Raw genomic sequence first — 26182 nt, 5'->3', positions numbered from 1 at the left:
GACCTCCCTGTGCTCCCCAGTGGCACACCACTGGTGCAAGCAGCAGCCACGCTATCATGGGCATTATCAGCAGAAGCACAAGCAGTACTCCCACCCCCCTTCCCCCGGCCTGCCAGCACTATCTTAGTGCCATCTAGACTAAGTCACAGCTAGAATACTTTCTCCACCCCCAACCACAGGTTCATCCAAACAGTAGTTTGTATTTCTGATCCAGAAAGGCAACACCCAAGTTTTCTCCTCAGGCGGCCTTATAGATACGCAGCTTTAGAGCCGCTGGTTCAGTGACCCCATGTAATGTGTCCTGCTGATTTATGGGCTCTGCCATATACGGGTTGCTGCACACAGGGAAGTTACATGTGTGCCTTGAGGTTATCGGGAAAACAGCATGTGATCATGTAACGCTCAGCATTATTGTGTTGTGTGTGAATGAAGTGGCAGTTAAGTGTATTTTGATTTACTGTTTTGCCAGCACCTAACTATACCACCTAGTTATCCTTTTTGCATAGGTTTTTATAATGCAACCTCATCTGCAAAACCCATGGGTTTATACAGCGTAGGGCTTCTGTGTATCTGCATGCGTTTATACAAAAGAGAGTGAACGAAGCAGTTCAGTGGCTAAGTAACTTTTATGTCTGTCCTTCGAAGTGAAATCTCTCAAACCACATGTGCTTTCACCACATAGTGTGTGATGGCCAGTCACACCACTGGTATCCATGATATAAAACTAGCTGAGGGAAGGGAGCAGATTTGCAACATGGCTGACTGACTGAAAATGACTAAAAGATGCTGCTTTGGCAACTGAAGGCAGCTAAGGTCCCACGTTCTGAGTATTCCCCCTCTGACGTGCAGTGGCTCGGCTTGGAGCCTGCTGTACTCAGATGCGATGTGTGGGCCTAAGGCTCAGGAGACGTGCTGGGGCTCTCATTTTTCAGGCAGGTGCAGACTCTCTGGGGAATGCAACACATCCACTTCTGTTGCAAAGAAAGAATGGAGAGCTGAATAGAAACATGGTTACGCAGGACAGCCATGTAAATACTGTAAAGCCTTTTTTGGAATAAACTAATATTTTCTGGAATTCCTGAGGTGCACAGTGAGGCCCACAGGAGCCTGTCCTAGCTTGCAAATGTGCTGCTGAAAAACCCACCTTTTAAGTGCAATGCATTTATGCTAGAGGTTTACTAGAGAGGCAAGAGTGTGAAACTACCCATACTTATTTTTTAAAAACCTAGTTACTTACATGCTGGAATGTTGCAAAAATAAGGCACAAAGAAAAGTAAATTCCCTATCATGTATCAATCCCAGGTGTGAGGCGGGGATGGGGTACAGCCAGGGGATTGCGCTGCTAAAAGCTGGCAGCTGCACCCCAAACGGCAGGCGTTTCCCCTCTCCTGCCTGGGAGAGGAGAGTGAGGAGAGAGGAAAGCGGTGGGGAGCGGGCAGGACTCAGCCAGGCAGGTAGGACACGTTGTGCGTGCTACAGGCGGTTCAGGGCTAAATCAGAGTGCCGATCTCRCTCCCTGATGGCAGTTCCCTATAGCACCTTCTTCAAATTCACTCTGTAGCTGTGGTAAATACACAGGAGCTGGTGACCATTTGTTATTTCCTGGCGTCTGGATACCCCATGTTTTTTCTTTCCAATTTGATTGTTTAGATCAAATTGTGTAAGTTTGATTATTTGGGTGTGATCCTAAACAAGGGCATAGAAATAAACCCAAGACTGTGTGGCTGCTTCCCATGGCTAAATACGGAAGCGTCTTTGCTTGAGGGGTGGGCAGAGGCTTTGGAGCCCGGCTGTCTGCGCAGGTGCTGCCTCTAGTGGGGCACCTGCCCTTCGGCCACCTCTGACTTCCCTCAAYGACTTTTCCAGCTGCCGCCAAATCCACTCCTCAGTGATACCAGCCTACCCCCAGCCTCACTTAGCACTGTTTCAGAAAACACAAATTCTGCCTATGGTTTTATACATCTTTCTTTGTGTTAGCACAACATCTTATTGCAGATACAGTTTGCATGGTATAGAAAGGATTTTTTTAAATTCCTTTTTAAATACCAAAATCAGCAAGCAAGGCAAGATGAGTGTTCTGTGCAATGTGCATATTAAGTCATGTACTGTGGTTGCAATTTATCCTGTACTCCTTTGTGCCTTTGCTGACCTTATAAATGAATATACATATAAGCTTCTAAATAAGAATCTTGTAAGAGTTTGCACACATCTTCTGCAAGAGATAGATATATGTTCATGATGCTTTTGACTTTTCACAGAAAATGTCACGAGTATCATTTTGATGGAATGCATTTCCAACATTTATTTTTAAAAAGGCAACCTTCTCTCCCCCTTCCCCCCACAAAAAACAAAACCAGGCTAGAAAGCCTCATAGTAGTGGGGGCAAATAAAGCAATTCTACTTTAAAATGGAACGTGGAAGTTTATTGAAAAAGGATTATTTGATGTGGCACCTGGGGCCAGGACTCGATGACCCTAGGAGGCCCCTTGCAGTCTATATTCCTGTACAGCAATTAGAAATTTAGGTCTGTCTGCCCATGCTGACTCCCAGCGACTTGAATGGGGCTGTGCATGGGCATAAAGGTCCACCTACAGAGAATTCATTGTAGGAGTGGGGCATTAAGCATTTCTGGGGTTCTTCCAATGGCAATTGGAGTTTAAAAGTACAAAAGCCCCTCAATGTCAGGCAGTTATGTTAATTTAGAGTGGGCATTCTGGTGGGTCGGAAATGTGCTCAGTAGAGTCCTGTCACTTGTTGAGGGCTGTTGACTTTTTTTCCCTTGCCTAGTCACAAAATTGTTAGATTTACAAAAGAAAAAGTTATAGAAAGGAAACAAAAAGCAAGCTTCACTGTAACTCTGTATGGCAGAAGATAGTCTGGAAGACATAAGATGCCAAAGTTAGTTGCAACATCTTGGAATAGTGATTCTGTATTTAAGGATGAGCAAAATTTCTCCTCCTTTTACATGAAAATCAATGCAATTTCAAATGTCAAGCTCTATATTCCTTGTATGGCACTTCGTGCTCAAATACAGTTCCTAAATGGTGCACAGAATCTGCCCTCATACATCCAAACACCAGAGTTCTTTTTAGTTACCTTTAATTACTGCCAACCCTGTGTAACTATATTCTCACTACATTAACAAATTTATTTGCCAATCTGTTGCTTTCAAGAGAGGATTTATTTAATGGGGGGCTTTCCATTTTCACTGTAGTGGCTCTGTGGAAGTTCAGGGCAAATGCTTAAACCAAATAATCCCATGTTCCCCAACAAATATAAACTGAGTACGCAAGCAGATTAGAAGAGATCTAAACAATTGTCCGTTACACAAATAGCTATAAAATTCAAAGGCTCTAACATTGAAATGATAATAATTCCAAGTTCTCCTAAATATATTCAAGCCTGCTTCCCAGCAAGGAAAAAAATATCACCACCCAACAAAAAAAGCCCTTTCTTCTGTCCCTCTTCAAGGTTTCTCACTCTTGCTGCTGCATTCATTTCAACAGCAAGCACTTCAGACCGCTTTACATCTAAAATGTCTTAGCACTATAAAGAACGTGCCTGATTGATAGGCATTTTTGGTATTAACCCACCTATCCAAACTGTCAGATTGTGTTAGGTCCAAATTTCAAAATGCATTTTAAAAAGTGGTGAAGAAATAAAATATTCTTTATGTTTTAATTCAGGTTTTATTGTTGTTGTAAAAGGGCTTTGTGAGCCCAGAGAGAATTGTGCCTGAGAACCAGAAAGTGAAAGCAATTGCGAAAGGGCCATAAAAACAGCCTGCCATCATTAGCCAAATGCAGTAAAATTCACCAAAGTTAATCAAACCACCTAAGTGATGAAAAATAAATGAGATCTTCTCAAAAAAACCCACTCCGTCTTTGAACAATTTGCATTGTTAAAAGCATTGTTTATCCTTTCTGTATTCCCTATAAACAGTATAAAAAGTAGTTCAGCATTTTAGTCACAAAGAAGTGCTTGTTTAGCATATTTGTTATGTGAAAAGAAGAGGAAGTAAAGCCACATTTAGGTGAATATGTCTTGCCGTGGTAGACTCGGGATTTTAGGTCGTTTTAATCTAAAATCAGACAAAGTTTAACAAAAGGTAGGAGTCATGTCGTTTGCAGTGCCTGGGGAGCTCTGCACTGGCACTGGGAAGTGCATGTTAGATTCTGAAAAATGTTCATATCCAGGTGTCTCTAGTTAAAACTGCCAAGAACCCACTTTGAGGGGGTTTAGTATGGATTCAGGCTCCGGCCCTGAGAGCAGCGCATCAGAGCAGCCCTCTGCGCTCGCTCCATCCCCACGGGGCCCTGGGGAGAGCAGCGGGCGTCTGGGCCAGCTCTGAACCCTGCTGAAGCGCCAGGGCACTGGTGCTTCGAGCGAGGGCCCCGGGCTGAAAACGTGGTGCAGCGGGTAGAGCAACAGAGCATGATTTATTCCGTGAAGTTGGCCCACACTAAGTGCTGCGAACAGCTGCAAAGGCTGCCTGGATCTTGCCACACACGTGCTTGCTTGGTGTTGCCTTCACACACGCTCTCTCCCTTTTCTCAAAATTCATCACTGCTGTTGAAAAATCCCCAGCAAAATAGTAAGTGCTATTTTTGCATGACTAAACAAAAATCCAACCCCCAAGTAGTGTTGTTAGCTCCCTCTGCCGGCCTCCCAGCCGCAGGTGGCTGGGGAGCTGTACGCGCACAGCTCTGCCAAGGTCTTAGCTGGTCCCCCGGCAAAGCCCAGGAAATGAAAATAACCACAAGAGCTTTAGCTACATTGGCTCCTGCAGGGCAGCAGGTCTGGCAAGGAATACATGAAAGCAGGAGGGAGGGAACGAGGGAGCGAGCACAGTTGCACCCCATGGTGCCAAAGGCTAATGCCGGGAGCGGGCTGCGGAGCCCTCTGCGTTAGGGGCAGGGAGGCCCGTGCTGGGGCGGATGCGGCGCTGTGGCAGGAGCGATCTGTGAGACAGCCAGCCTGGGCAGCTAGCGGGGCCACCAGTTTGCCTGCTTACCCCACCTAGCCTGGCTCGGAGAGGTAGCTCTTCTTGCTGTTAAATTACAGTTGTCAGGGGAGTGCTGCTGGGATTAGCGGTGCTTCCCTGCACAGCTGTAAAGTAGCTGGCGGGGGCCAGTTGAGAGGGCCCCGGCTCAGGGTGCGGTGGAAGCGGTGGCTGGCTGCAGGGGGGAGGCCCCCTGCCGCCCCTGAGGCTGCAGAGCGCTTTGCCCTTCCCTGCCGAGAGGGCCCGGGGCGAGGACACCGGCTCAGGCCTGGGAGGAGGGGGCACGGCAGGGCCTGCAGAGCACAGCAGCACGGTGGGCAATGACTGCGCCTTCCCCCGCGCGCTCCAGCATCCCTCTGCCCTGCCCGTGCCATGAACGGGGGGCTGGCACCCTCGGGCCCGGCTCTCAATTTGGCCTTGGCCTGCAAGGTCGTGGTTGGTGCCTTGCTGCAAGTCCTTCCAGGGGATTCAGTCCCTGTTTCACCACAGTCTCCTGCCTGTTTCTCCCCCTACCCCCACCCCCACCCCAAAATCGCCCAGAATAGCAGTTGGGCTGCAAAGTCAAGCTTTCAGAAGAAGTTAGGAAGTGTCCTCATGTGTTTGCTCTGTGATGCAGTCCTTAATTACATACTTGCATATTTATTTTTTCCTGCTTCATTCAGTGCATGTAGATGGCCCTTGATTGATGAGCAGCTATTCAGTAGTTTGTTTTCTTCTGCTGTTGAAATGTGTGGCCCCATGCCCTGTTTACTGTGCACTGTCTAAACTCTCCTCCAAACAGAATTATTAATTTCCCCCACTTGCATTTCACATATGTATTAATGCATCCATTTTTTCAATGAAAGGGCATTATTACTCACATTTTACAAACCAAGAAATTCAGGTGCAAAGAAATGAATGGGCCATTGATTTTTGAGGGTCCCCTTTGAGTTGTTATAAGCCTGATTTTTCAAAATACTTAGCATTATTGAGAGCTTCATATATTCAGGCATAATTTTCCCATCTGAGCATTCAGCACTTCTGGATTTGGGACCCAAGGTCTCAAATCAGGCAGAGCAGAGTTGAAGGATGCGTCGTCACTGTTGCAGTACATAATGATGACAACATTGGCAGAGAAGCTTGCCCAGCTGGCAAGTCCCAGGTTCACACTGGGACTCCCATGGCAGTGGCTGGGAAGTACTGGGCAAGACTGATCTGCTTCAGCCAGAGACTGCCATGCCTCTTCTGCAGCTTCTGCTCCTCCTTGACCTACCTCCCAGTTTCTGCAGCCGTGAAGTGGCTGAAGGTCTCCTTTTACTGCTCCTTCCTGATTCAGTCCCCGAGCAGATCCGGGCAGGAGATGAATGGGCAGAGGTCCTTGACAAACCAGGGAGACTTAAGCGGTTGTATGGTAACACGCATGCACAAAAAAGTCGAATTAACTTTTTACGTGGAAGTGTTAAACAACCTTAATAACAGGAATTGCTACAGACTCCGGTTATAGCATTAACATGTTATAACTCCTGATCTGTTTCAGTGGAGGGCAAAAGCAACTGGAATGAAATATTCAGTTACTAGTATTTTGGTAGAAATAAGACAAATTGTTGGCAGAGCAAGTTATTTTTGTACATCAGCAGGAAATTAAAGAGTGTCAGATTTATAAGATATAGTGAGACAGCAGAGCTGAGGCTGGGTAGGTTACAGGTTGCAGTTGCATACAGACAGCTGATATATTAGTGCTTGTTTTTTAATCAGTCCATCCCACTTGGTTCCCTTTTCCTCCAGAAGTGCAGTCACTACCCTAACACTTTAAAATGATGGATTAGACCGATCTGGGAGGTACAGTGGGAATCACTGCACAGTGCATGTCTTCAGAAGCCAGGCACTTGAGCAGTGCTGTTTTCTCTCCCTTGTTTCAGGCAAAATTCAGGTTTGGCCCTAGCCTTGCACTTGCCCTTTCCATCTGAGCTGCGTGTTAGCCCCTGGTGAATGCTGGTACAGAATATCCGGTCCAAACGCAGAGGCTCTCCCTCCGTCTCAGGGCAGTTAGCAGACATGCAACAGAGCCTTTTTAGTGTACTTCTCCTTTGGATGGTGGGATTTTTGGGGGCACACAAGACAACGATCATTTCAAGTTGCCAGCTTCTGATGATGGCATTTTCTTATAGGGATTTGTTGCTGCAAGTAAAGATATAGATGGCCTCACCCTCGCGTTTGTTATACTTGAAATTTGCAGGAACCTGCAGATCTCAGGAAGTAGCCTCACTAGCAAGGTATTTTTAATAGGCCAAGCGGGGCAGCGGCCCATGCTGTGCGGAGCAGGTGTGGCACAGAGGAAGGTGGGAGCGGGCCGGCGGCTCCGCTGCAGGTGCACCTCCTCCGGCTCGGCCACCAGGCCCGTTCGCGCCCAGCGCGGCTCAGCCCAGCCCGTGCCCTGGCTCCAAGAGTGCCGGAAAGTTAGCCGCGTGGCAACCAGCACCTTGGCCACTGCCATCTAATAAAAAACTTGGTCTTGTACAGGATAGTTTGCCAAGCTGGAGATCTGGTGTTAACTTCATCGGTGTGGAGAAGCACAGGGATGCAGCAGGGAGAATGGCAGCGGTTTGCGACCCTGCGTGTCAGGGACCGGAAAGGCCATGAATATAAGCTGCCTTAGAATATCAGCACAAAATTTGTGAGGAGCTGTTATGAATATATATGCTAGCTGATAAAACAAATGTAGGTGATTTGTCTTTGTTCTGCTCCAGCTTAAATGCTAGCATCCCCTGCCATTGGCAATTTGTCTTGGTTCTTTTAAATTCCTAAGTGGATTATAATTTTTCTCATGGTACTATTTGACAACAGTCATTTTTCATGGCTTTACTGCATTCTTCAGATAGTTAGAATTTTTTAAGGAAAGGAGCTCAGTAAGAGGCAGCCATCTCCAGGGCATGTCACATAAATGCAGATGCTGAAGAACAAGTAGCTGAGAATGTTCTGCATACATTTTAATGTAGTTTTTATTCTCAGAAAATACAGGATTTGACCTATGGTGGTTTACAGCATCTAAAGCATGCTATTGCTCCCATGCCAGATGCAAATCCCTTAAATACTGTGGCAAGAGTAAATTCCTCAGTGCCTAATGTATCTCAATGACTCTGGAATACTCAGTCTAAATTAACAGTGAATTCTGACTATAATGAGGATGTTTTTAAGCTTTTCAGGCAATAATGAGCTCAAAAATATAGGYGTGCAGCTTAGCTTTGTTGCTTTTATCTATACATACAGTTTTGTCATGAAGCGTGTTTATATAAAAACTATGGGAACATTTCAGTATCCATTTATCCTGCTCCCAATATTTATTACATTATCATTTATTAGTTTGTAGAAATATGCCATATCTAATTAGATTAGTAATGATTCTACTTAGTATAGGAATTACAGCAACATAAGGAGAAAATAATGACACGCTGCAATATCAAAATAAACATTTCCGTCCGAAGAATGTTGTCAGGTGATGTCATACCATCTGTCCTACTGTACCCTGTTGGAAATTTTGCTGCAGCAGCATCTGGTACTTTGGCAAGCTCTGCAGACAACTGTAATAGCTTTACAGCTGCCTTTAACTTTACTTTTATATTTAAGCAGCATAAAGACTTCCTGATCTGCTCCATGTTCCTAAAACACGATTTAACTGAAGTTTGAATTCTGAGSAATTTGTACATTTTCCTGGTTTGTGAAATAAGGTGCAACACGTGAATTTGTCTTGGGAATTTGCTCTCACCAAACTCTTAAAATACAGCTCTCCCTCCTCCTTCACTCTGCAGTGACCTTTGGGCCCAGGGAAGAGACCCCCTTTGGAGGGAAGATGTTTCCTAGGCATAGGAGAAGCTGAGATGTCAGTTCTATTCCAATAAAAATGTGGTTATTTATTTGTATGAACTGAAACAACTCCAGCAGGAAAGAATGAGAGAAAAGAACCCCAGAATAAATGATAACCTGGTAGCTAATGGGGGGGATGTTTTCTGAAGCCCTTGCTCTGACACAGGAAGAGCAGAGCGCTGCTTTGGAGCATCACCAGTCCCTGGGGACAACACAACTGCTGGGCACTTCTAGGCAGGATATGGGAGTGTTGGGGAAAGGAAAAGGTTTCAATTTAATTTTTCAGAATTTTTTAAATTTTTTAAGTGCTTACCTCCAAGAGGGGAATTCTCATCATTCTCCTTGATAAATAGAGATGTCTGCATGACTGCAAACAGGCTTCTGTCTATGGCCCCGTTAGGTGACTCAGCCCAGGCACCCTGCATCTCACTCCTGGCTAGCTGCAAGACCTAACATGAGCAGGTTTCTGAGAATCACTGTCTTGGGCTCCTGGCAGTTCCTAGTAAGCTAGGAAGCCTATGCAGTTCACTTAGATAAGGTTTTCAGAAGGCTCCAAGGAAAAACTGTGTAACTGCTGCTCACATATTATACGAATTGAGCTTAAGACTTTTTTGCGCAAACATTGTATCAAAGTGTTAAACTTTCCTTCTTTCAGAAGAATTAAAAAAAAAAACTGTGAAGAATAGAGAACATCATACATACACTCATTTTTGGCCACGTACACAGATGAGCGTTCTCTGATCCTAAATTCAGATTTCACTGTGCTAGATGTTTTTAAATAGATTTCAATTTAATTTCCTAAGTACAGAAATCTAGCCAGTCCATTCTTTTTTCCCCAGAGTTTTGGACATCTGTTAGGGAAGACTCCACTTACACCAAAGGAAGGCTCTGAGTGGGTGTCCAATTAATTTAGATCTGTCATTTCAATTTGTTCATTCTGCAGGTATATTGTAAACAAAATAGCTTAAACAAGGTCTGCTTTGGGGTTTTAAATATTTTATTTGTGCTTACCAGTTGGGAATTGCCCTTATATACAGCATCTGTTCAATATGACTGGGTTTTCTATGTTCATTGACTGCATATCAGTTTTCCTTTAATTGAGATGATTGATAGTAAAATGTTTTGTGATCTGCATCGTTAAAAACCCAAATGTTTAAGCATGCCACTATCAAGCTCCTTCTGTCTGCCCACATGATGCTGTGAGCTGCTGACTGACTAGCGGAAGTTCTCTGCAGTTTGCCCTTACATTGTAATTTTAGGTGCTGAAAGGTGCTCTCGTCTTGGAGAAACGGCAGCCCATAAAAGACCACATTGAACTTGGTAGGGGGCTGCCATGGACTTCCCTGGGCCTTGGATTTCACCCCAGAAAGGAAAGGGATTGCTTAGGTGATTCCAGTGATTATAATTAGGTGTGATGGGATGAAGTTAAGAAATAGAGAAACTGAAGCTGAACACATTTTGGCAGAGAGAGATGGTCATCAGTGAAACTAGCTCCCAAGGGAATTGGTAAAAATTTGTTTCTTTAATATTACATGGGTCAAAACATTGGAGGACATGCAGTAAAGAACACTCCTATAGTAACAGCAACACAGAGTAAATGAATTCTAGCTATTGCAATTCTAGGGATTAAAGGAAAATCCATTCCATCTCTTGTAGTTAAGTGGCATTAGCATATATGCTAGAGTGGGTTGTTTTTTTTTAAACAGGAAGTGTATGGGTGCAGGGTCTTTGGCACTGGCAGAAATTCAGACTCTGAGGATAAGGGACATTTAAAGGCATGGTTTAAAGAGGCAGAAATAGGCTTTCCTCTTGACCATATTGATCTTCTTATGTTCTGCAAAGGGCTCTTCAGCACCTTGCTGCCACTGGGTCTTTGAGTGTAAATTAATCTCTTGAAGATGACCGTATTTTGTGGTTTGCAGTGGGAACACTGGTTTTATGATGTTGACCCTTGTTCACAAGGGGCTATGCCACAATCACTGAAGTTGTTCGTGAAACTCACGGTACAGATAATCATGGTCCCAGGAGTAATGTGCGAGTCGTTTAATCCATCAAAGCAGGCTACCCTCAGCAGGAACACACAGACCTATGGCTTAATAAACTTCTGCTCTTTCTGTACAGCACTGATTTTCCTGTTTTTTTTTCCTTGCAGTACAATAAACACCTCTTCGTACACATTGGACATGCTAACCATTCTTACAGTGACCCATTGCTTGAATCGGTGGACATTCGTCAGATTTATGACAAATTTCCTGAAAAGAAGGGCGGTCTAAAGGAATTGTTTGGGAAGGGGCCACAAAACGCTTTCTTCCTCGTAAAATTCTGGGTGAGTAAGATGTGAGATGTAGAAACTCTCTTTCAGTAAGGCCTATGTTTAGTATTTAGCATCCTTTAGCGTACTCATGGATATGTCTTCTTGCGTCGTTTAAAAGTGCAAACCTGTATATCCTTCAAGCAGTACGCTAGCCCAAAGCCACTCTTGCTGACAGTTTCATGCCAAGTCTGTATTGCAGACAACATCCAAGGGCAGACGCGTGCCAGAGCTGCCTTTTACACAGCTGCTTGTCAGGAGCAAACAGGTAATGGGAGTCCTTGTTTGTAAATGGTGAACTGCCATCTAGCGGTCTGAGGAAAAACAGGAGAAGTCGCTTAAATGGAGAATTTTAAGTATTTTTTTGTGTTTCAAATGTTCGACCCTTGCTGAATGCAAATAATACAAATATCAGTCCTGACATCAGCCCACGTTTACACAGCAGGTACCAAGTTATATTTGAACCGCGTGGTCTGTAGTAAGATTGCGAGCTTGGGAGGGTTCCAGGATTTTCCTTAACAGTTTTGGTTGCTGGAACACATCTGCTTTCCCCTTGCCTGTTTGGTAGCCAGCTATGTGACTGTGCTCCAAAAGTTAAACCTGCTCATATGAGTTGTGAAAAAAAATTTGAGTGGAAGGCTGAGATGTTGAAAAATATGTTGATCTAGTTTTGATGAATTTCATTACTACATCGGGTCTCCTTTGTTGCATTTATAAAACCTCAAGTTGGTGATACTATAGGTTCATCCGAAAGGACCATCAAATCTCCTGGCTAGATCTTATGCTTACAGTGATGCTTTTTCTACTCATGCATTTGGGTTTCATCCCAACAGTTATCATCTGAATATTTTAAATGTTTTTCCAATACTTGTCTTTCAAAGCCACAATGAAAGGGGCATATTCAGGGTCTAATTACAGAAAAGGTTGATCTGGAATTACTGCTTATTATTAGGTTTTCTGGTGTTTGTCATTTTCAATTAAAGTTTACCCGCTTGGCCCAAAATACTCTCCATCTTTTACATATCCCAGACTTTGTGTCTTACCAAAAGCTTCTGTAGCACCAGATATGGGAAGAAAGAATGAAGGAGACTCTTTTCTTCAAATTTGTGTTTAGAAGGGATAAACCACTGAGCAGGAGCAGTGCTAGACTGCAGAAGAAATCCACTGGAAAATTCCTAGGGCTTAAAACTGGGAATGGGAGTTGTAGACCAAACATGTGAGGGCTGGCTGAGCAAAGAGGCCAGGAACAGGAGGTAGCAGAGAACTGCAAACAGAAGGCAGATAGGAACAGAGTCAGAAAGAGGGAGGGCGAATTTGGGATGAGGAGCCTGTGGCGGAACGTAGGGATGAAGGCACACAGTAGGGAGAGTACGCGAGAGGTGGGACTGGGACAAGCATAAGGGCAGAAGAAATCTAGCTGTGGAGGAATACAGCTTAGAGGTAAGGGTCTGTGACCACTAAGTACATTTCCTTGTAAACCTTAGGCTTGAACTCTAGGACCCTCATCTCACCAATGTACCTTGCGTAGTAAGTATTTGTGAAACCCACTAGCAAAATGAACATCACTTTACCCGCTTGTTCTTAATTCACACAGAGAATGCCTACACAGCAGCAGCAATTAGTGCGATGGTCATTGACGTATGTGTATGTTCTGCTTTTTCTGCATGTGGAAACTGATTTTCAGATGTGCTGAAAGATGTAGCATCAAAGATGTATCTAAAGCCAGTAGAGATCTTCTTTGGAACATTAAGGTCTGTGTTATACTCATGACTTTGAAAACTTAATTACCAGGCTTCTCTGATTGATCCCCTACAAGCAGTGCACACCTTTAACCCTCTCATCTCAGTTCCCCATCTGTAACACGGGTATGATAACCATCCCTTCACCTCAGGTGGTCATTGAGAAAACAAACTCAATGACATTTGTAAAAAGTCAAGATAAGGCCAGGAAGAAAACCTTTATAAAAATAGTAATTCTATGTTCAGCGCGGGTTTTGAGTAGTGCACAGGAGCCAAGGACTGGACCACACTGATGAAGACAAAGAGAAATATTGAATAGCTGTTCAATGGGTGAGTGTGCAGTCATGTAACTAAAAAGACTAGCATAATGCCGTTCCACATTCAGGATGCATAAAGCTGTGTAAACAACTTAAATACAACATCTCCTAACTTCACTGTGCCTTGCAGACTTAATGGTCTTTTAATGCAATTTTGTGTCTGCGATAACTGAGAGATTAAAAAACATATAGTGCTAACATCCTTCTGAATTAGACATTAAAAATGGTGGTGAAAATGCCTTCCTGAGCCATGACCTTGTAGTAGGTTAGCAGATTTTCTCTCTCATAGGTTGAGCAAAGGCAGAGGGAGGGTGCCAGGGGCAATGTTGTGTGTGTAAGAAGAGTCATGATGAATGCGCCTCTAAGAATAAACTTCACACCATTGCCCCCCAGCTAGAAACATATATATAGGGAAAGCAGAAGATGGCTGTGTTATGACAATTAGATCCTAAATTGACAGCTCACTGTCCTTTACTTAATTTTTTTCACACTAATAGGACATTTCTTCAGAGAGAGAGAGAAAAAAAAAAAAAGGCACTGTTGCCATTTTTATGGAGAGCCTTTAGAAACTGTTCTAAAACAGTCATACATTACCAGTGTAAAGCTAGCAAAGGTTGTTGACTGCCTTTTTGACGTCTTTAGAAACTTTGGGTTTATTCATGTAAAAACAGACTAGATTTTGTAGTCTTGTTCTTTTCTTTTAAATTCAGTTTCTGCTTCTGAATCAGTATACATTCTCTATCTCCACCTACTCTAAAATAACAACTTTTCCCAGGTTCTGTCCATGTAGTATGATTCTTGCTTATTTACAATATTCTCTCTCACCCTTTGTTTAGCTATTTCCCATTTTCCATTGTTTCTGTTGTCTTCTACCTTATCTTCTTCATTATCATGTAACCACCAATAGTTTGCTCAGCACTATAACCTACTGAGTATACCTGAGCAGTTAGTGTCCAGTGACAGTCCAAGTTTTGCTGCAATGGGATTGTAACATGAGTAAAAGAGGAATACCAATTTGTGTTGGGCAAAGGAGTACAGGTGAGAAAGCACTGCAAGGAGAATCAACAAAAGAAAACCAGCGGCTATGAACAAGAGGAGTAGAAGGAAACCACAGCAGAAATGCAGGCAGGTGCTGCAGCATGTGGCACCCTGAAAGTGAAGGTGAGAATTTGATGCCAGAAGTGATGGCAAGACGGTAAAAGGATTTAAAGAAAAGTTGGCATGTCCCTGTAGGCGGCAAAAAGGATATTTCATTTAGTCATTAAATCTAGTGCTAAAAGGAAGGATGGGGAACAGGAAGCCCAGAGAGGAGCATTCACACTGAGAATGACTAGGGCAGCAAGCAGCTTAGCGCTGGTAGTTGGAGAGAATATTCCTCTTGCTCTTTCCCATTTAGGTTTACTTGAGGCTTCTCAGCAGAATCGCTTCCTCTTGGTTTTCCCTGTGATAACGTTGTAAGATTTGATTACAAAAAAAGGGGGAAGGCAGGGTCTGAAATGTTGCAAGAAGACATTTGGTAACTGGAGTTGACTTTGCAAAGCATTACAGGTATTGAGTACACAGCAATGTGTTGTTTTGCTTTGCAGACGTTTATTGGTTCATATGGATTTTATCTCCTGTGAAATGCAGCCTGATGCTGTGTATAGATAAGCTTCTGGCCTCAATCCTGGTGACACATCTGGATGTCACACTTCCTGGCCTCTTCCTACCTATCTGTGCAGGAGGTGTAAAAGAAAAAGTCTCTTCTTGCCACCCCCCCCCCCCCCCCCCCCACACACACACACCTCCCACCCCTGCTTTCCCAGCAATCTGTGCCTCCTCTGGCTCTCTTTTCTCCTGCATGAAGTGCAAGGTACAGCTGTCTCCTTTACTCTACCTGCCTTCTGAATCCAGTATCTCTCAGCCCCATTGCCAATAAATAAATACCTTCATTTTGACTCTACCCTTATTATAACATACATTTGACTCTGGCAAGGGAACTGCTCTAGGAAGGCAAAATTGTGACTGTATCTCCTTTTTCTAGCCCTGTCTTTGCCATTTTTAAAACTTACTCCTGCCTAGTACTAGTTAATCTAGCAACCAATTTTTACTGTAAGAAAGATCACCTTTAACATTAATTCATCAGTGCAGACATGGCTCTAACAAACACAGTCTAGACCAAATTTGTCTGTTTTAGCTAATTATTTCTCTCGCGTGTTTTGCCTTGATCTTTGATTGTGAATTTTGAGACAAGGATTCTCTTTTTGCATAACTTCTTTACATAACAGTCTGTATTCGCACAGTGGGCTCCGAGCCTCTGTTGGGATCCTTAGTACTGGCGTCATAGAACTGTCAATAATTTAGCTGTATATTATGTATCCAGCACCTACAAAAGCTCTGTGCCAAGTCTGAACTCTGACTTCTGCTGCTGCTACAGGAACAGGCATGGGAAGCAAATAAATCTGAAAGGAGGAGGGATGTTTTCTAACTAACTAGTGACACAGGAAAAAAACAGTTGATATAAACTAATATTGGGCTTTCTGGCTTTCTACTGATCTGATCCACTGGCTTAATTTTAAATGTTTGCAATAGCTTGAAATATTCTTCAAACTGATGAAAGCTTAGTCAGAGCTCAGTGCAACTCTGAAACAGAGACCAAAACTCATCTGAAGATGCGTGGATGATATTAATTGATGTTTAAAATGAATGCCTCCATTTGCAGGAATCTGCAATGCAAACTAGGAGTTTTAGAAAGTAATGCGTATTATAATTAGGGCAAGCGTTTAAAGATGCTTTGAAGTCCTAAACATTTTTGAAATTCAAATGTGGAATGGAAATAAAGGAATCTACACAATAAAGGGACATTAAATTATGTCCCCCCAAATTTCACTGTTTTATAGATGTAAATATATGCCATAATTAGTGGTAAGTAACATGAGGAGGATGGTTAAGTTTATTCCTATTCTTATTCAAAACAGCTGTGGCATGAAAAATAATTCTCCTTCTCTTTGTGATACACTGGAACAAACAATTTACCCATGTAATCAGTGTTCAGAAATGGCTTGTGCCTGTGGTCTCCTCCCACCCCCCCCTTTCTGAATTTATCCCCATGTGCCTACAGCAGTCTTAAAAGGTGCATCAATTCTTTGTGCTCTTCAGTCATGCACACGCACAATTGTGGCTACTGCCTTTTTTTTTTTCTATTTTTATGTGTAATTTATATTACACAATATAGAATCTTGGTTTCCTCCCCCCCCCCCCAACACGCACGCACGCACACGCAAACGCCTGCCAGCTTTGACTGGCAAATGATCTGCAATTCACAAACGGGCTCTGTAATGTGAATGGATCTATGGCCAGCATGCAAATGTATGCAAAACAAATTAGATATGGACGAAAGCAGGCGTCCATTTTCTTCCCCTCTGTCCCCCCAGCCCCCTGAACCCTGTCAGCACAGGGAACTCGTGCGGTGCTTGAGGCGGCCGCAGTCCCAAATTGCTGCTGGGGCATGAGTGCTGCAGAATCGCTAATGAGTCAAGGGGCAGAGCAGCTGGGCCGGCAGAGCAGCTTGGCCTGTCCATCACAGGCCTAACCATGTGGCAGCCCTGCAAGCAATTCCAAAGCTGCAGCGTAACGATCGGTGCACTGTGCCAGCGATCCAGATGCTCCCGTTGGAAAAAATTGCTTCACAATTTGGAATCTCTGCTCTTTGATCACTCTTTGGAGAGGAGGAGGGGAGGCATGATGTGGTCAGATGAGTAACACACCTCCCTGCAGTCAGCAGTAGTTAAAAACCTGTATGTTGTTAACAAATGACCTTATGTGCTTAATGTTAACTACTGAGTGCTAGTGTAAATTATCCTGGCCCTCCCCAAATCCCACGCTGTTTCCCACAGGTGCTGTTTTCCTTCTAAGTAGCAGGAAGAATTTAGGCCCTTCTTTGCAATTTTTGCTAGTGTTGCTTTTTTGTTAACCCAAGCTGTTACAACACAAGCAGGCTCCCCTGTGTGTCCCCCTGCCACCCGTACCCTGCTGCCTCTAACATGGAGACTGAGAGCACTTGTGCCCCCCCGCCGCTTTGTTCGGTTTTGGTGCTCGCTCTGGCACACTGGCAGAGGCTTCTTCATGCATCATGTCAAACACTTGATATTCTTGATATGGAACATTTTCAGTGCTACACATTGACAAGCTATGCTGTATTAATGAATTAATCACCTGAGAAAGGGTGCCAGAAAACTGAGCGGCTCCCCCTTCTCCAAATGCATTCAGCTCATATATAGCTCAGCTCCTAGAAATGAAGCAAGGCTAGAGTTTTACTTCTGAAATCCCTCCCCACACATAAAAAAAAATGTAATTCCATTTGTGTTTTATAGGTTTGGGTTTTTTTCCTAGATTGTACTGATCTTGTATTTTAAAATTCAATGAGAAAATGGACTGTTGCGCATCAAATGTGATCATGTCATCATTTGAAAAGTTACTTATCTGTATATGCTACAGTAGTGCCTACCAACCTTCATTCCTGGAGCTATGGATCAGAGCATAGTTGTACTAGAAGCTGTATGCACAGAAGGAAAAATGGTTTCCAGCCCAGTGAGGCTTAACACTCTACATCTAAAATGAGAGAGAACAGATAGATACAGACAGATGGAGAGTATCAAGGAAATAATGAGACAGAGTTGCTTAGTGTGAGAGACCGCAAGCACAGCACACCAGAAGCTTGATGTTGTCATTTTTTCAAAGGGCTCAGCGAAAAAGAAAATTGTAAGTAGAGGGTTAACTAAGGTTAGTAAGATAAATTCATAGATTTCAATTTTGGAATTATTATATTTATCTAGTCTTGCTTCTTGTGTAATACAAGCAGTGAACCTCTTGCATACAGACAATAAGCCTACTTGAACTGGAGCATTCCTGTTGGTTAGATATTAAGCTTGGCTGAAAAAGACCCCAAGTGGTGGGGACTCTACCACGTTTCAAAATTATTCCTGCATTTCATTATCATCAGAGTTATCAGCTTCTACCTTGTTTCTCCTTTAGCTCTGGCCTAGCTTTAGCTTTCTTTTACATCCTTTCCTGCGAGATTTAATCTATCAGAAGACTCTTCTCCATGTAGCAACTTGCAGGCTATGACAAAGTCGTGGAAAAACTTCGCTTGGAAAAACTAAGTAGGTGGAGTTTCATTAGTCATTCACTACAAAGGATGTTTTCCAGACCTGAAATCATTCTTGTAACTCTTTTCTGAACCCCTTCCAATTTTCCAACATCGCTTCTAAAGTGTAGACACAAAAACTGGAGTCAATATTGTAGCAACAGGCCTGCTAAAACGGAATACAGAGGTACACATCACCTTATTCCTGCTCAAATTTGCAGCTACAACTCTCGTAGCCACAGAAGTGCCTATTTATAGCGCAGCCCCATTTTTTGGTAGAGTCATTATCTTTCAGGAAGAAAAAAGCCCCCAAATTCTGTGACCCACTTTAGTTCTAGAGATACAGCTTTGCCTTCAGCTGTGTTTGAATGAATCCCTTACTATGTAAGCCATAGCAATATATTTTACAAGTCTTTCATCATCATCATTTATCATTTGCCCAAAATTTTGTATTTTACCATAAATGATTTTCTTTCTTTCCTTAAGAGGGGTTTTCAACATGGAACAAATCTGTTCAATTCCTGATTAAGACAACTTCCTCCACGTGACAGATACGCACTTCTTCATGGTGTTCATGTACTCAGCCTTCAATGAAAGAATTTGAACCCAGGTTGAGGGACAAAGTTTATTTTGGTGTGGAAGAACAGACAACATTCTTGCACTATTAGGAGAGGTGTTGGTCACACATTCATTTAAGAGTATTTGCTGTTGCCAACGTTTATGATTTTTATGATGTCCATGTTATAATTTTAGGAGGAGTCTTAAAGCTTCAGCTCTCAGCAGTTTGCAGTTAGTTGACCCTAAAAATTCTTGTTTAGGCAAAAAAAAACAAAAACAAAAAAACCCACAACTGTTTCCTTCATTGAAAACACCTTTTTTGTACCCCGGACTCAAAAAAAATCAAAGAGCAAATAGAAATAATTCATACCTGTTTTGCCAGCAGGGGCTTTTTGCAACATTTCTTAAGAGTACTCAAATCATGACAGTTGAGTGATAATTTCAAGTGTTCCTCATTCAAACATCAGGGCTCCAGCCTGTGTCTTTTGTGTACACAGGGCTCCCGTTGATTTCAGCAAGAGTTGGAAGAGCTGCAGGAGTGCTCAACAGGGCGCCAGATGGCCACGTGTGTTAATTTTCCGGATTAAAAGTGTCGCATATTGACAACTGAATTTTTTCAGTGGGCTTCAAAATCAGAAAGCAGCAGATACAAAATTATTCCTTTTTTTTTTTTTTAATCTCTAAACTGTTGTTTTTGCAGCTTGAAGTGAAAGGTCTATGCAGCTGACCCTTTTGACAATATGAAATTGTAAGGAGCATTTTAGTAATGATTTCTTAATTTATTTTGCCCTTATCTGAAAGAGAAAATACTTTGACAATAAAACTGTAATTGTGGTAGCAGCAGAAATAACCAATTTTAAAGAGATTATTACTATCATTCACAACAATATAGTTGTTTTATCAGAAATACCTATTCTTCAGAAATTCCGCTGGAGCAGCTGTGGCATGGCTGATGGCTGCTACTGTTTTTCAAGTTCAGATGTAATTGCAAACTGGCTGTGATGGCAAATTGCTTATTTGCTATTAGCTCAGAACGATTTCTTACAGGTCACTGTGAACACACTGCTTTAAATGTACATTAAACATTAACTATTGACCTCATGCAAAACGTGCAAGAAACAAGGTGTAATAGCAATAGGATTTCTTTCTGTTATGCAAAATATGCGACTACAGGACTGTTTGCGTTACTGTGTGTAAGCCTCAGGAGACTTTTCCACTGATTAATTTACCAAAGCCAGCCTGAAGTAATATCAGACCTATGACTTCTCCATACCACAGACTAGCTCAGTGTGTGCTATTCTCAGCATATTGCCTGAAAACATAGTGCTACAAAAATGGGTTGTAGACACTAAGTAGAATTAATGAGTTGTTGCCTAGGTAAAAATTAAATAGTAGTTACAAATGACCTGATATACAGTGAAATCAGGATTATAAATGTTCCACAATAGCTATTAAATAAGCATACCTGTAAACTGGGCTTTAAAAAAGTCTCCATGTAAAAAAGATATTTGTGAAAATTTCTTGTTATGTTACATCTCTGTATTAGCAATAAGAACAAACAGAGCTAGAATTGCAAATGAAACACCTGCTAAGATGCATTTCCCTGTTAAAATGCTCATCTAAAAGTAAAGAATTCAGATGATTCTTGGATATTACATTACAGTAGTTGATCCGTTATTTCCACAAAAAAAGGAAAATCTTGCCAGAGTTAATGCCAAAGTCAAAAAATCCAGCTGTGGATAGCCATTAGACCAGCTATATCCATATCAGAGCTCTTTTAATTGAGGGCTTTTGAAAATGGATTCATGATTACAAGGAACTCGGTGGCAGAAAAGCTTCACTGCTGCTGCAGGCCTGGGGAGGCAGAATTCAGCCTGCAACCTGTGTTGTTGCTTTGCTACCAAACAAATCACGCTGTGCTCAGGACTTGGATTTGGATATAAATAATTAAAGGTAGCACTGTACCTCACTCAGTCCAGCAAATCTTAATCTGTGGTGCCAGGTATCAAAGGCAGCTGGATTCAGACTGTGAAGAACTATTCAAAAAAATGGAATACTTTCCAAAATATTTTACTGGTCCAGTAGGCCCCAGCTCAGTAAGCACACAGCTAATGTGAAGCCTGTGAGTTGTGTCATAAGCTTAGTGAAGTTAGACTATTTTGCTGAATCAGGGCCATATGGCTTAACAGTCTTTTATCAGTGATTGATTCCTGTGTCGCACAGCTGTCTTCCTTTGTAGTGATGATTTCATTGTTTTCAGAAAGAAAAAGAAGAAAATGAAATATGGGCCCCTCAGGAGCAGGGTGGCTCTGTTCTATTCAAGGTATCAGGGCAACTTCCCTCTAGAGGAGTCGATGCTGGAGGCAAATAATCATTCCCTTCCCTCCAGTGAGTTCATCATCTATCTGCCAGGCAGGAACTCCACATGTAGCAAAGACAAATAGTGTGTTGCCTTTTGTTGCTTCAAGTTTGAAGAAACTGTCACTTCCCTAAAATTTTTACTGCAACATTAATGCAGGTATTTTCTTTGAGACTTTTTCCACTGCCATTGCTACCACTATAAAACTCCCTCTCTCTTCCTCTGCGTTATTTCTGAAAAGACTGGTGAGCTAATTACAACTTATCCCACTGACAGTCAAATGAAAAATACAATCTTCAACATCTGTTATCTTTTCCCAACAGGCTGATTTAAACTGCAACATTCAAGATGATACAGGAGCGTTTTATGGAGTCACTAGTCAGTATGAGAGCTCAGAAAATATGACAATCACCTGTTCCACCAAAGTCTGCTCATTTGGAAAGCAAGTAGTAGAAAAAGTAGAGGTGAGTGTTGTGATCAGTTCGAGTCCCTCTGTTAACTCTGGACTGGGCACTTCTGCTGCACCAGTGGCACTGTGAAATGGATAGTGATTCTCTGGTTCCCTTTGATTTTACTTAGGCTCTCATCTCTTTACTTTGCTCTTAGCTGTCTTTTCCTTCCCTCCTGTAATCCTTCCTGAAGGAATATTTTCCTTCCCAGCAGCATTTGGGTTAGTTTTAAGTCACCGTGTGTCTGGTGACCCTACCGACAGTAAAATGCTGGCTACCTGTTGCTTTAGAGCCCCACTTCCATGCTTCTGCTGGCAACCCCTGTTAGCAGAGGCACCTACCTTCCGGGGAGCCTGCAGCTTCCTCCAACACCTGGCAGAACGGTGCTGAAGCAAAAATGCTTTGCTTTCATTTCCAGTCATTTGGCTAGCCATGTAGCCTGTCTGGAACCATACTAAGGTGGTAAACTACCCCCTATCATCTAAACTTCTTTTAACATTTTAAAGAAAGATATGGATGGTGTGCTCTGTTTCTTTTCTCCCCACACTCATTTTATGCACAGAAATGCACACTTTCCACAGTTGCCAGCAGCTTTTGGATACAAAGATGTGTATTTTTTAACATACAAGGGCCTTTTTTTTTTTTAGCCTTTTTGCTCTTAGCCCAGAACTGTATGAATTGGAATGTGCTGTGTATGAACTGGAATATGTGATACTGCAGCTATTACACTTGTCCTTTGTGTAATGAGCCCCACACCCACATGTGTTATCTGTAGCACAGTTTTTGTACAGGCACTTTTAGCCTACAGCTGTACATTAAGTATTTGTAGATGTCTTGGTCACTTTGCATATCCTCCTTATAGTAAACATAGTTCTTGTGCACTGTGACCATAAAAAAGTTTTCCATCGTTTTCATTATTCCAAGCTTAGATAAAGCCAAGAAATCCCACAAGCTACTGAGGAGATCATCTGAGCAATTGGTATCTGGACAGCAGAAGTCCAGGAAATCACACCCTTCTCCTCCTTCAGTCCTTGTGAGCCACTGCAGTCTACACCAGTCTAGGTTTCTTCCAACTGTAGTCTTTCATCTTTCTGTAATTTATAAATTGCCTATAATAATATAGCATATATAGCTGCGTTTATATATGCACACACACACTCACACAAATATATAAGCTTATTTCTGCTGTCTCCTCTGCAGCCAGTTCCCTTGAAACTACTAATCTTATCACTAACTTTTCAACTTAATTCATTGTTACTTGATTTGAACTTACCTTTGCATAATCCTCACCTTCGCAGTTTTTTAATCACAAACTAGAAAACAAGTAGTGATATTATACCTTTTGACAAATAAAGGCTTTTGAATTTTTAGCAAGGCACTGTATAGGTTAGGCAGGGAGTTAGTAGGTAGGGGTGAGTGGGGGGCGTGTTCCTAAGTAAGGCTACAGAAGGAGACCTGTCAGGGCTTCAGACCTGCTTTCTCTTTGTTCTGTCTACGCAAAGAAAGAAAACTGCCAGATTTAGCATTCCCTAAAATCATTCTAAAGTGTCTTAGTCTAAATATTTTTTTTCAGACTGAATATGCAAGGTTTGAGAATGGCCGATTTGTGTACAGAATAAACCGCTCTCCAATGTGTGAATATATGATCAACTTCATACACAAGCTGAAGCATTTACCAGAGAAATACATGATGAACAGTGTGTTGGAAAATTTTACAATTTTATTGGTATGGAATCTTTTATTTTCTACTTCTAAAATACGCTCAGGCTTTACATGGCTTGCTTAACTCACAATATTTAGAAGCAGTTTCTGAATCCCTTAGTCACACTACTTACTAAAAATATCATACCAGTGACTTCACAGTAATATTCTTGGAATTACGCACTATAGAAACTAAGGATGAAAAGGATAAAGCTGGGTGAGAACACAAACAAATGTCTGTGTTACTTTCCAGAAATTCAGCTTACTTCTCTTATTTTTTTTTTAATGCAAGTCTCTATTTGGTGTGTGTAGCGAGCCTAAGGCAGTAACTTTGAACCATCCAATCCATCATCTAATGAGTTCTGAGTGAAATGCCACTTATAATACTGCAAACGTCAGTGGTGTTAATTAGTTCTTGGGCCAGGGAAAGCATGCAGTAATGGAGACGATACACCCAGCAGGTGATCTAAAGCATGAAGAATGGTCCACACAGTAGCGTTTAAGCCAATTTCATCCAGCTATCCAGCTTTTTCACTCTGGCTTTGCTGTGGCACCCAGCCAAACGCTTACAGCCTTAAGATGCTGCTGCCACCATAGCATTCGGGCAGGCGTAAGGTTTGGAGGCAGAGGGAGGTGGTAGGGCAGGGAGCAGGGAGCACTGCAGTACGTGTGGGAAGGGGCTGCAGGCAGCTCAGCTGCCCTGGGGCACACGACCGCAAGGTGACAAGGCAGCACTGGCTGCCCTTTGCTGAGGCAGGGCTCAACTCTTGTGTAGTTTGAGGCCCACGGTGCCTGTGGCCACGCTCCCATGGCTCCTGGTCAAACAAGCAGGGTGGGACAGACCGTAGTGCGCCCAGCTGGGAGCTACTGCCCCAGAGCCGAGCCACAGAGCGCACCCTGCGAGTGCACAGTCACGGAGGGCACAGTTGCCCTTAAATTGCCACAGAGAGAGAGAATGAGAGAGAGAGATCATTTCAAACAGCCACACCTAAACATTGCCTAAATTAAACCAGTCATTTCTTGCTTTGCTCTGGTAGTTTGTAATATGCTGTCTACCTTTTCCTTCCCCTCAAATAGGTGGTAACAAACAGGGATACACAAGAAACCCTACTCTGCATGGCTTGTGTATTTGAAGTGTCGAACAGTGAACATGGAGCACAGCATCATATCTACAGGCTTGTAAAAGACTGAGCAGTTATTTATATATACACTTCATTTCACTTCTTTATCAAAACACAGACTGTAAACCTCAACACTAAGTGGCAGTGCCTCTGGCCCAACTTTCACCCACATTTTTCTAAATCCTGTTTTAGTGAAGTCATTTTTAATGTGTTCATATATAATTGTAGCTGTGAAATTCTGGTACAGTTGTAAAAATTATTTCTAAAACTAAGTGTTCTTCAAATTTGTAAACCACAGTTCTTTGGGAAGACTGTATTTAAGAACCTAATGCCTCTGTCTGTGGAGGCCTATTTTTAATTCTGATAGAAAAATGTATGACAGAGCATTTGCCATGGGGAAAAACTGACAGCATTTATAAGAATTTATTTTGTTTTTTTTCCCAACATAAAATACTTGTTTTACGATGCAAGTGAAATTGAAATGAATCTTTAGCTATAACTGTAAATGAGTACACAAAGTTAATAATCTTTATAGAATTATCTTTGTAACTAATTAGGGTGGAAGATACGGATGAATGTAATTCACTAAATTATTTTTTAAAATGAAACATTTTTCTGTTTGAAACCAAATGAAAAATATAGCCTTAAGAAATGCCTGATAGAAACAGACAGGTCCTAAAATTAGGCAAATTTTGTATTTTTTTCTCAATGCTAAAACTAATCTTCTAATCCATTAAACGTTCAAACAGATATTGCAGAGAAAGAAAACATCATCCCTTATCCCTAACATAGCTAGTGTATTTTAAAAGAATATAAATTGTATTGTACTAATATGAAAATTTGATTATTTAATGAAAAAGATGGTTCATTTTGCAATAAGTAGGTAAATACTGAAGATTTAGACTCGCATTATATGTAGTCTTGTGTGCGCAGTTATATTTTATATGGACAATTATGTTTTCTAATGAGTGAAAAACTTGCAACTCTGAAATTAACAAATGAATGGCAACAACCGACATTGTGACAGCACTGTAACATGTAAGCTGAAAGCAAACCACAAACGTGTTCGAGAGAAGAATGCATATGCCTCTGAAAGGATCAACGGCTCTAATATCTCTGAGATGCTAGAAAGTCACACCCAACATCAGGCAAAAACAATTGGAAAGTGGAAGGTTTTTTTCCTCCTTTTCCTCTTTATTCATGGTGCTCTTACACCTCGCCTGAGTTCTCTCCAGTTCTTGCAAAGCTGACACACTTGGTACTGGCGAAGGCCTTCTAGGGCTACATATTTGTATCACGTGGGGTCTGATGTCTTTTTGTATGCAGATGTGGTAGTATTCATCCTTCTGATAAATCAGGAGGACTCCAGGAACTGAAGCACAGCTGGAGATATTTTAATACTGTAAGGACTCAAAATGTGGATGTGGGTGTGAGTGAATCTGAGGTACGCATATGTGAGCTAAGTATTCTCATTCTTCCTGGCTAGGCCAGTTAGTGTTACTCAGCTTCTCTCCTTCCGCTGTACACGCAGCACTGGCCTGTCAATTCCCCAAGCACCAGTTGTCTAAACAGGTGTTCAGCCAGCAGCGYGTTCTCATGCAAAACATTTGTCTGAAAGGATTGCGGACCACTTGGCCAACCAAGACACGTTAAAGATCAG

The 26182-nt window shown here is 42.3% G+C and overlaps 1 protein-coding gene across 2 annotated transcripts in view; it reads left to right on the top strand.

The window, feature by feature from the left end:
* Window positions 1-25168, top strand: part of TEAD1 (TEA domain transcription factor 1) — a 100159-nt gene extending 74991 nt beyond the window's left edge. For both annotated transcript variants that reach the window (XM_026087741.1, XM_026087742.1), the window contains 4 exons: window positions 10995-11168; window positions 21575-21715; window positions 23274-23426; window positions 24479-25168. In XM_026087741.1, the coding sequence (XP_025943526.1) occupies window positions 10995-11168; window positions 21575-21715; window positions 23274-23426; window positions 24479-24592 (582 nt within the window). In that variant the 3' untranslated portion in view covers window positions 24593-25168. The remainder of the gene's footprint in view (window positions 1-10994; window positions 11169-21574; window positions 21716-23273; window positions 23427-24478) is intronic.
* Window positions 25169-26182: the final 1014 nt, after the last annotated feature.

This window comes from Apteryx rowi, unplaced genomic scaffold (assembly GCF_003343035.1).
Source record: "Apteryx rowi isolate R43461 unplaced genomic scaffold, aptRow1 scaffold_73, whole genome shotgun sequence".
NCBI classification, from domain to species: Eukaryota; Metazoa; Chordata; class Aves; order Apterygiformes; family Apterygidae; genus Apteryx; species Apteryx rowi.
Note: the sequence above shows the minus strand (reverse complement) of the source record. Positions and strands in the feature narration are given on the sequence as shown.